At 39.2% G+C, this 14,264-nt stretch overlaps 1 protein-coding gene across 6 annotated transcripts in view; it reads right to left on the bottom strand.

Moving 5' to 3' along the window:
• TENM2 (teneurin transmembrane protein 2) overlaps window positions 1-14,264 on the bottom strand; it is a gene marked incomplete at both ends in the record, with an annotated part of 482,831 nt that overhangs the window by 149,815 nt on the left and 318,752 nt on the right. For all 6 annotated transcript variants that reach the window (XM_082291373.1, XM_082291374.1, XM_082291375.1 and 3 more), the window contains one exon: window positions 10,938-11,176. In XM_082291373.1, the coding sequence (XP_082147499.1) occupies window positions 10,938-11,176 (239 nt within the window). The remainder of the gene's footprint in view (window positions 1-10,937; window positions 11,177-14,264) is intronic.

The raw sequence follows: 14,264 nt of genomic DNA, 5'->3' as shown, positions 1-14,264 counted from the left end.
CTCTTGATTATAGCAGGCTGGCTTTGGACTCGCTGTGGATACAATTGCACTTAAGTCAGTTTATGTGAAGTTGGGATCCTGAGCACCAGCAGTGGATCCCCAGCTTTCTGCTGCAGTCAGCACACATGGGGCCTTCTGCCCAGCTCCTGCATCCTCGGGTCATTCCTCCCTCTCTGATCCCTATATTTGAGATTTGCAGCCACCTGCACCTCACAGAATGCAGGAAGACTCTTGCAGGAGAAATAAGTGAATTGAAAGAAGATGCAAATATACAGAAAATATGAAAGAGAACTGCGAGAATAGTGCACTACACCCAAATTTAAATGAAAAAAACTGTTAACATGCAGGGATGAGCAGAATATATGGAATAGACTGTCTGACCTTTCCAAGAGTCTTGTCTACTCCAGGCTGATTCCTGCAAGGCGAGTAAGGTGCTGGAGACACACCTTGTCATCCAGCACATGGGGAACCTGCTCTGCCACAATGGCATCAGGATGTGAAAAGATCCTCTCTTCTGTGGCTTTTCTCAGAAAGTATTTAGTAAGAAAAATGTTGGAGGAAATCAGCTGATCAACCAACCAGCAAATTAAAATAAAGCTTAAAATTCAATTAACTGCGGCACTGTTATGAATTATGTACAGTATCTTTTAAAAATTAAATATGACACAGAGGGATAAATCTGGACATCCCAGAGAAGAAAACAAACTAAACCTAGAGCATATTTACAGTTTTAGGTAAGGTTCTGTTAGGTCAACATTAGAGAATGAAATTCCTTTTCCATTCAGGAACTGCATTAATACAAATGCTTGCCTTTTCTAGTAATTATTTAGTAATAGCCAAGATAAAGACATTAAGAGTGCTTCATAATCACACAGTGGGGTTCAATAGTGATTCTCTCATTATCAAATCTGCTCAACATACAAGTCAAAACAGGATTTTTCTAACCAACTACATTCTTCATTTTGGCATTGTAATTCAAGCTTCTGATGTCAGAAATGATTATGAGAAATTAAGAGAGAGTTTGCTGACTATAAAGTATACATGCAGCAGTCCAAACAGGAGCCTCTGCTTCCTACACACATGTAGCGGGTTCAGTTCGTAAACCAGGCAGAAACACCAATTAAGTGTAGTGGTTTGGTTTGAAATATCCATTACTTACTTATTTTCCTTCTGTGAGATAAGAATTAGGAGAAAGCAAACCAGGCACGAAACTTAAAAGAATATAAAGGAGTTTATTAACAGACCTAAAAGGAAGGAAAAAAAGTCAGACTAAACCTTCAGAACACTTCTCCTCCCCCCAACTTTCTCCCTTCCCCCACTGACAATGTAAGAAGACAACCCTTGAGATTTTCAGTCAGTTGACCACCTCTATAATAATCTTTTTCAGTTCACTTAGAAGAGGAGTCCCTCTTGCTCATGCTATGGAGACATCTCCACAAGAAACAGTTCTCTCACGGTGCAGTATCACAACGAGACAGCCACCCGGGTTGGTTCTCTGCCCGTGTGTGAGAGTCCCTTCCCTCGACTTACAGCTTTCCCCACAGCTGTTTTCGAGGGTCCAATCTGGAGCTACTGGGGTACCATTTTAAGGATGAGCTGTTCAAAAGCAAAGGCTCTCTTCACCTATCTCTGGGAGCATCTTCCGCTCTAGGAACAGAGGTCTTCTTCCCTGGGAGCAAGGGTCTTCATCACTTTCATCTCTCTCTGTTCAAGCTTATCATCAAATCACAGCTACTTCAACGTTTGCTTGTTTCAGCACAGGTACTTTTGCTCACAATTGCAGTTTGAATGCTCCACCCTCCATGCTTCATGGAATTACAACGGGTACTCTGATGTATCATAGTCCATCACCACAGCTTTACAACAGAATTTCAGCTTCTAGGCTTTGAAGCATCTCCTCTTTCTCCTCTCTCAGGGTTTCAGCTCTTCCTTCTTCACTGACTTTGGTGTCTTTATGGTGTTTTCTTGACGTGCCTTCACCCTTCCTTTTCTTTTGACTTGGGAGAGGGTTGATGTCTGCAGGCTTCATCTGTTCTGGAGAAAACTTACAGCAGTAAAAGGGTTAATCGCACCCAGGCCCCGCAGCTGGAATTCACTTACCGTTATTGGGCACATGATCTTTGCCGGGCAGCGGCCTCAGGTGAATTTCGGCCGCACTGGGTGAGGGCTGGCCTGGCCACGCCATGGGGCCGCCTGCACGGAGCAGGGCTGCGGGGGCTCCGGGGTGGCTGTCTCCCGGCCGGCGCGGCTTGCACTGAGGGGGCTGCACCGGGTGTCCAGCGAGCAGAAGCAGCTGAGATCTCAGCCAAACCGCGCCGAGCAGGGCCCAGCCCGGCCCCGCTGGGCTGCGCCGCGGGCCCCCAGGCACCTGTCCAGAAGCTGGAAACAAGAGAGCTTTCCCGGCTTTGTTTGTTCTTAAATGTGGATCACAGAGGCGTGTCAAGCTTCTTAAGTGGCTTTAAAAAAGTTGCCAATATTCAAACTAGCCAGTTGATTGGTTCTGTTGGGTCTGGAGGAAGCTGTAAGCGCCTCTTTGCAAAAGAATCACTTCCGTGGCTGATGGAGCCCTCTTTCACTAAAAATCCAAACTATGCTAAACCATGACAAAACATTGCTCTAATAAATAAAATAATCTTTGGCCTGCCTCTACCCATCATGGTCCAATTCTGTTCTGGAAAACAGACATTCACTCACACTCAGGAGAAGGACTATATTTTTCACATCACTAGAAATGGGATAAACGTCTTGCAGTGGTACCAAAGAGGAACCACCTGGCTGGGGAGCGGCTCTGTGTGAAAGGCCCTGGGGTCTCTGCCCCCCAGACAAACATGAGCCAGCACCATGGTCTGGCAGCAGCATCTTGGGCTGCAGGAACAGAGCATGGCCAGGGAACTGGGGGAGGGGGTTATCCCCATTCACTCTCATTAGGCTACTTCTAGGATAACTGCTTCCAGTTTGGAACCTTCCAATACGACAAGGACATCAATAAACCACAGTAAGTGCAGGGGCTGTCAGCAGGACAGCTAGGGGCTGGAGCACCTGCTGTTGGGGGAAGGGGAAGAGATGGCTGGGGGGCTTCAAAGCAGCCTGTCAGAACCTACAGGTCATGAAGAAGATAAAGCCACATGCAATCTCTGTCCTTGGAGGTCTTCAAGAGCAGAATGGACATAAGAGATGACCCATGTGGAGCAGAAGAGACATCCAGAGGTCCCTTCCAACACAAATCATCCTCTAACCTTGCAAACCCAAATCTGGAGTGCAAAATTTGTCCCAGGGGTCAGACAGGTTGTCACGGAAGATGTCATTTTTCCTGTTTATAGCTACAAGGCTATCATGTAAGGAATTACTAACAAGGCACAACATCACATGAATATGGTGTATTAGGTGTTCAAACTCGCTGACCTTGGCAAGTCAATGACTTTATTACTGGACATATAGAATATATATGATGGCTGGGATCTCAGCAGTGACATGAGAAGGCAGGTCAAAGTGTAATGCAGCAAGACTACATAAAATTAAACCCTGAATAAGCAAAAACTGAAATGAACCTGAAAACTGTTGCTTAAACAGCTTTTAAATCACTGAGATGGATTCATCCCATTATATTATATGGAGAGTAAAGTTTTCTGTTAGTGATAGATCATTTCTCTTCCCCCTGTTCAACTTCTTTTGCTCCGTAAGTTCCCTACTCTGTTACCCTATCTTATTATTTTCACTAGTTGAATTTAATTCCAATTTTTTGTTTTGCCTTCCTTCAAGGTCCTTGAATATTCCTTGAATAGTCTCTTGTCTCTTTAGTACACTTAAGTATTTATGTGTTTTGTTTTTTTCCATGGCATTCATAATGCTGCTTTAAGAGCTACATCAGCCACACTTAAAAAATCCATGTCAAATCTCTCAATCCTCTATGAACCCATAGAGCAACAGTTCTATTCCTAAAGACAAATATGTACCACTATACTTAAATAAAATCTATAAGCATGCTAAGTGCAAAACAACACAGTGAGTCAACAAAGAAACACAGCAACAAATAATCAATATAAATGAATCTATAAATGATCAACTGGTGATCTCAATCTAAATAACTGCTAAGAGAGCAATGTTTCCCTAGGAAGAAATGAGACATTTTACACTGATATTGAACATTGACTTTTCAGAGACAATGACCACAGGTTTATTTGATAGGTATCTCTGACTTGGCATTATATTAGCAAAATTTAATCTTCGATATCCCTTATGCTTACCCTTCCCCTGAAAAGTGGCCTCATCTCAGTTTGTTGGGCTGGGTTATAAAGCATGTCTCACAAAAATATCTCAATGCTTTTTCATCATTTTTCCCCCTGACTTCCTGTAAGTCTCATTTTGCATCTACTTATCTCTGCTATCTCTTTGCCCTGACAAGACCTCATACCTGTGATTCTGGGATTAAATCCTAGACTACTAAAAAATTCGTAATATTAGGTATTTGCAGTGATGAAAGTGAGAATAGGCTCTGTCACACAGCCACCATGAAATTCAGCATATTTTCTAGTTTGTGCAGGGGAGGATGGCAAGGGCATGGGAAGCACAACCTGTACTTCACAACTGAGAGAAAAAAGAGAAAGCACCTCTGAGGAAGGCATTCTTGCAGCTATAACTAAAAAGCCCCAAAGTTTCTACTGTATAAATAATAACGGTACTAATAAATTACTGATTTTAAACAGCATCTCTCTGTAATGTCTGGGTGAGCCATTTCTGTCCTGTCACATCACACTGCTCCTTTCTTGGAGCACTAACCTTGGCCAAGCAGATGTTCTGAGCAGGGCAGCCACAGCCAGGACAGTGAGCACCAGCCAGGCAGTTGTGTTTCTTTACTCAAGTTCAAAGCAATACATTTTAACAGCTCCTGGGGAGCATTACCAGCATGTGTGAAAAATGTTTCCTCAGACTCATCTGAGACTGTGCTGTGCAATTTGCATTAACAACCCAAAACGTGCCCTGAAAACACAACTCCAGTAACACACGAAAGAAGACATTCTATGATCCTCTCTGTCCCCTGTCTCTTGCCAAGGCTTCAGAGTATGTTCAGCCTGGAGCTGAGCAAGAAAGGTTTTTAATTGCAAGAGCTAAGCTAAGCACATGATAGCACTTTGAGAGTTATGGGAACATTAGTCTCACTCTAGTTTCAAGTGCTGAGGCTTATGGTATGAAAATGTACGACTGACCAAGCTGTAAGACTGCCCCTCCACAATGAAATCCTCCCACTCCCACTGTCCCTGAGATCTCTGCTAGGCAAAACAATTGTACATTGGCTTTTCTTGGAACAAATCTGCAGATCAAGTTTTTACTTTTGACTCAGGAAAAGCCCAGGAAAACTAGACCCAAGTAATTTCATGTCAAAGTCCTCCAGTTCTTTGTGGCATTAAGCATATAATGCAGCTGGAGCATCTTGTCTCCAGGAAAACTGTCTCGTTCACTTTATCAATCTCTCACAGCTTTGGACTGTGGAATAGGGACACTTGTTAGCTAGAAAGCCACATCTAAATTTCCTGGACACGGGCACCAAAGTTGCCAACACTAGTGCATAGTTTTCTTATGGAATGAAGCCAGATGCTTCTTCCTAAAAGGCTCAAAACTTCTCAGAGGTAGCATCAGACAGGCTTATTGAGCTACTACCATGCTTTTCTTCCTCAGATTGACTGATAGCAGTCAATAAGAATCACTGAATGTGTGACATTTAGAATATGACAGGCATATTCTAAAATGTAATTATTGCCCCTAACTGACACCTATTTTCAATGCAAATTTAAGAACAGAACCTTCTGTCATCAGCTAATCTTGCAAGATGCAGCGTTCCCTTGGTTTACATTGATTTCAAGTGAATCTGATCGCAGTGATTGGCAGCCAGATGCCCTCTGCCTCTCAGAGGTTCCAGCTTTGCATGATTTTCCCTTTTTCAGTCTTGCTTTCCAGAATGTCTAGCATATTTGATTTCAGTGAAGTCTGGACAAGACAAAGGCTGTGGTTTTCTGACTCCACAAGTAAAAAACAAATGCAATGGAAGAAATTAAACTAAATGTAAGTTCCTGTTTGTCAAATACAACTCAGAGAGAGGAAAAAGAAATCAATAGGTACATAAGACAGGCACTTGAGAAACCTATTTTGATGAATCCTCATCTGTGGAATCAGAGTCAAAAAGACAACTTGGCTTAGAAGTGGAAGAACTTACAAAAATGAATGAACAACAAACTTCATCCAAGCACTTACATTAGCAAAAAATTGTGGGAAGAAAATGAATTGATATCACCTAAAGGATAAGATTTTATGCAAACTGTACCATGTACAGATGTGATGCAGAGTAAAGATGAGACTTCTACTTCCAAGTCAGAAATCCTATAGATTTTTTTGTCTGCCACACAAACAAAGGAATACTTCTGGGGGTACAAGAGGAATAACTACATAAAATAACCATTTATTTCCCTATATCTTATGTGCTGTGAATAGTATTTTTCAGGTTCTAATTTCAAATTAAAAAAAAAAAAAAAGACATTTTCATTTGCTTAATTAACTGCCAGACGCTTTGGCAATTCAGTCCTTTCTGTGGCACTGAAGTGAATATATTTCAAGTTTATGCAGAAACCTGGAATTTATCTTAAACCTCATGTGTATTTAAGGTCAAATAACACTGAGGAATAAATGACTAATAATACTTTCATGTTCAACATAGGCACTAAAGGGGCAGTGCAAGCATGCTGCTCTCATAGTGTGTTATTTTTCTTTTTTTTTTCCCTGTATCTTCTTGCATATGATAGTAGATAAAAGAGCATCAATATCTAAAAGTTGCAGTATGAGTATCAAGATATTATTTGCAAGTGAAACATCTTTAAACCCATCGCAGTTTTTAATTTCCACAGGAAGTAACAGTGCAGGTTTTTTTTCCCCCCACAGGAAAGTCTAAATATTTAAATTACCATATTTTTAATGTACTGACATGTTGATGGTCAGATGTTCTTTGATGCTCAAAGATAGATTGGCAGAAATCAGAGCAGCATAGGGGCTTACAAAAACGTGGTATTTATGTTTGGCAGCAATTACTTCGTGAAAAATACAAGGTGACTCTTTTTATGCTCCTTCTTTTTTCTTTTTTATATTTTTCTCCTCCAAGTTTGGCATGAATCAAAAGAGCTAAAAACTAATTTAACATGACAAATGCTTTCATCACTCCGTTAACCTCTGAAGTGAACACTCTGACAAAGACAATATGTGTGGTATATGCTTTCCTTTTGACACTTTATAAATTACTTTCTTGTAACTGGGTTTTACCACCAGCCCAATATCTTCAGGATGTCCTAATTTGAATGGCTGGTTCTACATTTTTCATATGTCACCCCTGGATAATAGGAATAACTCCTGGGCTTTGTGAAATGGCACAAGTCTCAGAAAGGACTGTGGGACAATTTTATTTCCATCCTGCATGCTGGAATTTACCAAAAAGTTGTGCAATACTAGAAACTAATATACTCTGCATTTTGTTCACATCTGGCTATTGAGGAAACAGGGAGAAGTGACAAACCTGGCTTTAAATGTGCAGACAGCCTTGTGTACACCATGTAATGGAAAAGTTAACTGAAGTGACTTCTTTCCTATTCTCTGCTATTAAAAATAGTATAACAATCAGCCATAGAAACATCTTTAAGTGCTCTTTCATACACACCATTTGAACTTTTTTCCATGGTCTATTCCTTTAACAAGAAGACCAAAAGTAGCTTGATTTATTTTCAATCTGGTGAGTTTGATCTGTGTTAAAGTTTCTGCAGAAACCCTGTTAGTGTAAAGGAATTCACACATAGACCAGTACGTCTAAGATGGCAAAATGTCTGCACACAGAACCAAGCTTATTCTGCACAAACACCTGTCCTATCACACTGGACCAGTGCAACGCAGATCTGCAGAAATTTTTCCCAGACATCAGTCAGGGTAGTTTGCAGAGAAAGATTTAGGAAATTTCAGATAACTGTGGTACTGACTGGCCTATAAAGGAAGAGTCTATCTAAACAGCTAGACTTTGATGACATATTATGATATAAACCATCAATCTATATGTATCTTTAAAAAGAAAAGAAAACCCGAAGTTACCTTCTAACAAGGCATATTGCCATTATTTTGACAAATGTTTAACTTAAAATCTCAGTAGTATCTTTATTTAACATCAATTATGTAGTGTGGCAAGAAGTTCCAAAGGTTATTTATGCACTATGAATTTATTTTTAAAGCTTTAAACATACTGCCTTTTCATTTCATTCACTGTATTTTTAGTTGTGTGTTGGAGGAAAGGCAATAGGAATGCCTATTAAGTTTTTAAAAATTTATCTTTTCTATCAGTTATGAGGGTTTTTTTTGCTTCTCTATTTAAATCACCCTCATTAGAAATTTTTTCATGCCAGCCATAATCTTTTGCAGTCTCAAAGTTCTGTGTTTAAACCTGTAGACATTATGTTTTCAATGATCCATCCATGTCAATTCTCCCATCTCTTTTATGATAGGAAAATTCATTTAGAAATCCTGAAGAATATGAGAACTTCAAATTACTCTTTCAGTAAAATTTATCTCATATTTGCCATCACTGCCTTTTGCATTTGGCCCTGCAAGAGTCTTGATCAGCATTGATACATCACATTCACACAGTCCAGATACACTGACAAGCCTAAGGAGCAGAACCATTTGCTGCAAATTTTGATGACTTTTTCCATAACTCTTACTTTTAGCTGATGTAACCCCAGCGATGGAATCTCTGCTCTGTTAGAGAGCAAGAAATTTTTATTGTGGACATGTAAGGCAGAAATACAATAGCAGCACCTTCCAAGCCTTTCCTTTTTTCAAATCAGTAGATGATTTAGCACCTTAACTCATACTGCTGGAGGACAGCAAGGATTAGTTTATAGCTCATGGTTTACACCTGCTCTTTGTCATGTGCAATGAATTGTATGATTTTTTTGCTGAGAGTGAGGGAATTAATTTAATAAATGGCCTAACTTAAGCACTTTGCTTTTACCTTTCTGTTGTTCTCATGGATCCAAGGCTACACCACTGCTATTTTGGTTTTTCTTTTCTCTCTCTTCCATCACTCTAAATTATGATCACAGTGGATCTATCAAATTTATTCATTGGATTAATTTCAGCTATTTTCTGGGTTTGACATATACTTATTTTTTCTGTGTATGGCATGAAGCTTGTCAGGTAACTTCTCATTATTTAAACCTTGAGCCAACACTCTCTCCTAAACCCTGCTTTGTTGTGTTCACTACCAACTCTATTGCGCTCATCATTCTCTCAACAGGAAAGACGACCTCAAAAACTTCTGTCAAAATGGATCAGTTATGTCGTTACTTGAAATGATAGATCATTCATCAATTATTAAGAGTCAATACATTGCCTTACATTTTCTCTTGTCTTACATATGAAAGTGTAAAAAGCAATAACCACATTGCAAAGCTTTGCTTAAGATTACAGTAACCTAAATACCAAGGAAAAACACATTTCATAATCCATCACTTCAAAGTTATGCACATGAATAAAATGTTCAACTCGCAGTATATCATTTCCCATGTGCATAATCACTCTAACAGGGAGCTGCTGTATGATAACTGTCAAGTTCAATGAATCATGTGCTTTCCAATCTTTTCATTTATATACCAAACTAAGCTTGTTATTCTTCTGAGGCTTTCTACAGGGGAAATACAGAAAGATGGTTAGATCTGTAGTATTCAGTATGCTGGGATGTAGGTCTGGACTAAACAGACAGCAGGAATATTCAGCCAGCTCTTTCCTACTACTGTATATATTAATCACATATGGAAGCTCATTAGTATGAAAAATGGGATTTTCAGGTGTCTATCCTGAAGAGTCAGGTTACATAGGATCAAAAAAAAAAAAAAAAGAGAGAGAAAATTCAGCACATCATTATAGATCTTTTGAGTGCCATATGTGAGAATAGCTTCACAGATGAAATAAATCCTACAAAGAATAGGTCTGGAAAGTATTAACAGAAAATATTGTCAAGCTACCATAATTTTGCCATTTAGTCAGAGAATCTAAAGAGTATGTGCAGCACATCACTGTCATCAGCATATTGTTAAAGGCACTGAAAAAAGTGCAAAATACACTGGTAGTTTGTGTAGACACTTAGATAAACTTCTACAACAACAGAGATTGAAAGAGGTACCAGGGAAGGGGGAGGAAATCCAAAATTAATTGAATTAAGAAAGACAGAATCTCAGCAGCATGTTAAAAACATCTCAAAAAGACCACAGAACGGATTAGGACACCGTGTGGTTGCTATTAATATATGAATCATGGGAAATAAATGCAACATTCAGAGTTTCTATATTTTTCCTTACAAAATGCTAAGGATGAGTGGAATATGGAAAATAACTGCATGCAAAATGGAACCATCTAATGATTCATATTTAACACCACCAGGATTTAGGCACACAGACCCATACAGACTGAGATCTAGTAATCAAAATTATTTTGTTTCTTTTTTTTATCTAAAGGCAGCGTGTGATGGTAATATTTGAATTCAAATGCCACTAGCTTCTGTTATTTATGTGAATTCACCACCTATCACATTTTTTTCTAAATACTTTTTAAACATATGGCACTACATCAAAAAGTCATTAAATCACTCTGTTTGGACCATCTATGAGATGTGCATATCTGACACCTAAAGTTAACACTGCACATTAAGAATCCTGAATCAATTTCTTGCTTCCACTGCTCTTATGACAGTGAACGTGACTTGAACATTTTATTTTTCCTCATTAATCAGAATAAGGAATAATAATATTATTTGCTCACTAAGAACACACATTTGTGAAACACATTGAGCATCCTTTCATCTGCTGAACTTTCATTTTCTGACACAGCCATGTGATTTGACAGAGAAAACACAGCCTTACCTATGAAATATGCTAGCAAGATGGCAAGCAGGACTGCAGCAGCAATTGCAGATAAAGCAGCACACTTCCAGCTACAGTACTTGGAGGGTTTTTTCAGCTTGAATGCATTCCTGGAGAATGTATTTCTAGGTAACAGTCTGGGAGGTGGAGTATAAACCGTTCCTGAGGTCAACGGGTAACCAGGGGAAGAACTACTGAACAGCGGAGTAGTTCCAGAAGATGTCTTAAACAAGAAATGCCTGAAAAACATAAAATGGAACATAGTTGAAAATGGCAAGTCCTGTAGTTAAGAAAGAACATCTCCTACTCCTATACCATTCCAGCTGCCACAGCCTGGTAAATTCAACCAAAAAGAAAAAGGATTTGTAGGAAGAAATAGGGAGATGAAAATTCTCAGTCTTTTTGCTACTAGATCTTAACAACTGGCACTAAAATACAGTGTCAGGATATCTTTCTTCATCTTTTCTGTAATTAGATGCAACTTGACCACATACTAGCTAAAACACCAGCATGACCCATGAAATGTCTGGGAGTTCCCTGTGGAATCCGCCACTCAAAATATTCTAAGAAAACCACACTCTGAGTCTCATTTACACTCTTGGCAAAAGCTCCCAGCAAAACGGTAAGAACATACTGAGCAAAACCCATAGTCCTGTAGGAGAAGATCTTGCCAGAACTAGAATTAACCATGATTTTGTGGTTTAATAGTACACAGGTTTGGTTTGAACGGCTAAGACAATTACCAAAAGCACATGACTCAGCAGATAAAAAGAGGATTTCGACTGCCCGTACATTTGTTAGGAAGAAAATAAGGGACAGAATACACTCTCTAATGAATCTCAGAAAATGCTGTCAACACATTCCAGACAGAAGAAATGGAGAAAGCAAACTGTAAGACTGCTTTCTTTAGATTAACTTCTCACAGTCAGGAAGAACTGACTACAAGCATGTTCCAGTAGACAATGAAAGGAGAAGCACAGAATACAGGCTGTGGTCTTACAGAAAGCCACTTGGCTTAAGACAGAGAGCTCTGAAGACTTGCTCCATACCCTCTCCCTTCACAGCTCTGAAAAACAAGTGCTTCTTGGAATCAAACAGAATGAAGACACTCAGTAATCTCCAAAATCAAAATCACAGCCTAAAATAATGCAGGTCTTACTTCCAATGTAAAATATGTTTAACATTTTTATTCAGATACAATCCAGTATGTCACTCTCAAACCACCTGTTAGAGCTTTAAAATCCATGTCACTCACTGACAACAAGAATTTGGAAGTTTGAGGCTGAAATGTGTTTCCCAAGTATGTTTTCCGGCCCACGATCATGAATGTGCCTACTGTCAAGCATAGATCAGTGTATACCTATTCTACAGAATACCAGAAGTGATTTAAAAGGCATTTTTTAAAACACTAGTTTTGAAATAAAACCCAGAGTATAAGAGGTTGCACAGAACTTGAACACAGCTAAAAGACAGTAAAAGGAAGGCTGGCTAGGTTCCCCAGATTTCTGATTAAACATTTCCAGTTGAAGACAGCCTCTGAAAATATGTGGGATGTGGGTTCTTTTTTTTGTTTTTTTTTAATGCATCAATTAATAAACTCTATTAACAAACATGAACAATCACTTTGACACTGCCTTTGTTACTGATTTTTAAACTCCAAGTAGCCTTGTACATACCTTTCATCAGTGACCAAAATCTAGTTTGTTGCAGAAAATACACAAAGACAGTGGCAGTATCCACCATCAAAACTTTCTCTTGGTACTTTAGAGACTTCAGAAACAGAATCAAACTCAAACAGATTAATTCTAACCAGTTACTTCATGGAAACATTGGGGTTTCTTTAACCAATAAATCTGCCCTTCTTTTTCTTCATCAGAGAGGCACATTAGAAGTTAGAATTGCTTCTTTTCTGCACATCATAGGTGATCTCTGAGAAAACGCAATAAAGGCAAATGCTAAAATACTTCCCCTTAAAATTACCCAGACTTTTAAATTATGAAAAACCTCTTTCAGTTAAAGGAAAGCAAGAAATAATGGCAGTCTGATGTCTTGAACACTTCATTTTAAATGTTTCTTTACTTTGCAACAGTTCAATTAAAGTAACTGATGGGTAAATGATACTATGGGGCTTGTTGTGTTGCACCAGACCTACTGACTGTTCTGCTCCCTCTGTCTGGGTAGAACCTGATTAACTCAGCAGCAGAAGCAGGTTTAGTCCTTTCTGCTTGCTCTCCGGTGTTGGGAGCACAAGAGCACTTCCATGATTGGACCTAGGGATTGAAATGACACGGAGCATGAGGAACAAGGGAAAGCCAGAAGGAAGATGGAGCTGGTGAGACAAAGGCAGGCAGGAAAGCTCCTCTTATTCAGGGTAACTCTGCATCTGCCTCAGCCCAGGATCCCTTCTCCTCCGGAATCCCCACGGCAGGAACGACCCTCTTAGCTTTGGACATAAGGGTCTGTAACAAACAGTGCTTACCCTTTCCCTGCCCCAAAGCAGAGCTTTTAGAATGAAACTGGAAATTAGAGTCCTTGGAACTGTCTTTATCTGAAATACTTTTAAACCCAGGAATTTTATGTCCTCTTAGCTGAGAAGGCAGCTACAGCACCAACAGAAATTTTAATATAAAGCATTGTTAAAGTAAACTCAGATATATAATGAAACTCTGCTCCCATTAAAATTGAATTAATGAATATCTAGATATGCTTTAATAGAACATGTCAATCATATACTGTTGCATGTGAGAAGACAAAAAAAGTAGAACAAAAAAGCAGTTCCACCGTGATCCTCTTTGAGATACATAAAGTATATAAAGAAAACCAAAACACTTGTCCATACAAACAGGATCTCTGTGATACTGTTAAAACTAATCAGAACTTTGTAGAAGCAAAAAAAAGCTGACTGAAAAGGCTACATGAGACGATGGCATTATCAAAGCCAAAAAGAAAGAATGTCATTGGATAAACCCTGAATTTTGTCCTACCCATGCATTTTGAAAGCTGAAAGTTCACTGTCTCAGTATGGACCCCTGACAAAGTGGCAGCTATCAGAAGACATCACACCATCTTGAAAGTACACAAGTTCTGCCTTCGAAAGTTTAAAAAAGGCATTTAACTAAAGACATGTTAAATATCCCCCAAGACACTTTGGAAAATGGACACTGCATTCCAAAGCTGGGGGCCAGATTAGCAGGTATACCTTAAATCCTAGCAAAGCACACCAGAAAGACTGAGAACATCATGGACAAAAACACTTGGACCCCCAGAGTTTTAAATCTAGATTCAGCTACTAATGGAAATAAATTGACTTGTCTCAACTCTATCCCT

The sequence above is a fragment of the Coloeus monedula genome, assembly GCF_965178545.1.
Source record: "Coloeus monedula genome assembly, chromosome: 15".
In the NCBI taxonomy this organism is placed as follows: domain Eukaryota; kingdom Metazoa; phylum Chordata; class Aves; order Passeriformes; family Corvidae; genus Coloeus; species Coloeus monedula.
Note: the sequence above shows the minus strand (reverse complement) of the source record. Positions and strands in the feature narration are given on the sequence as shown.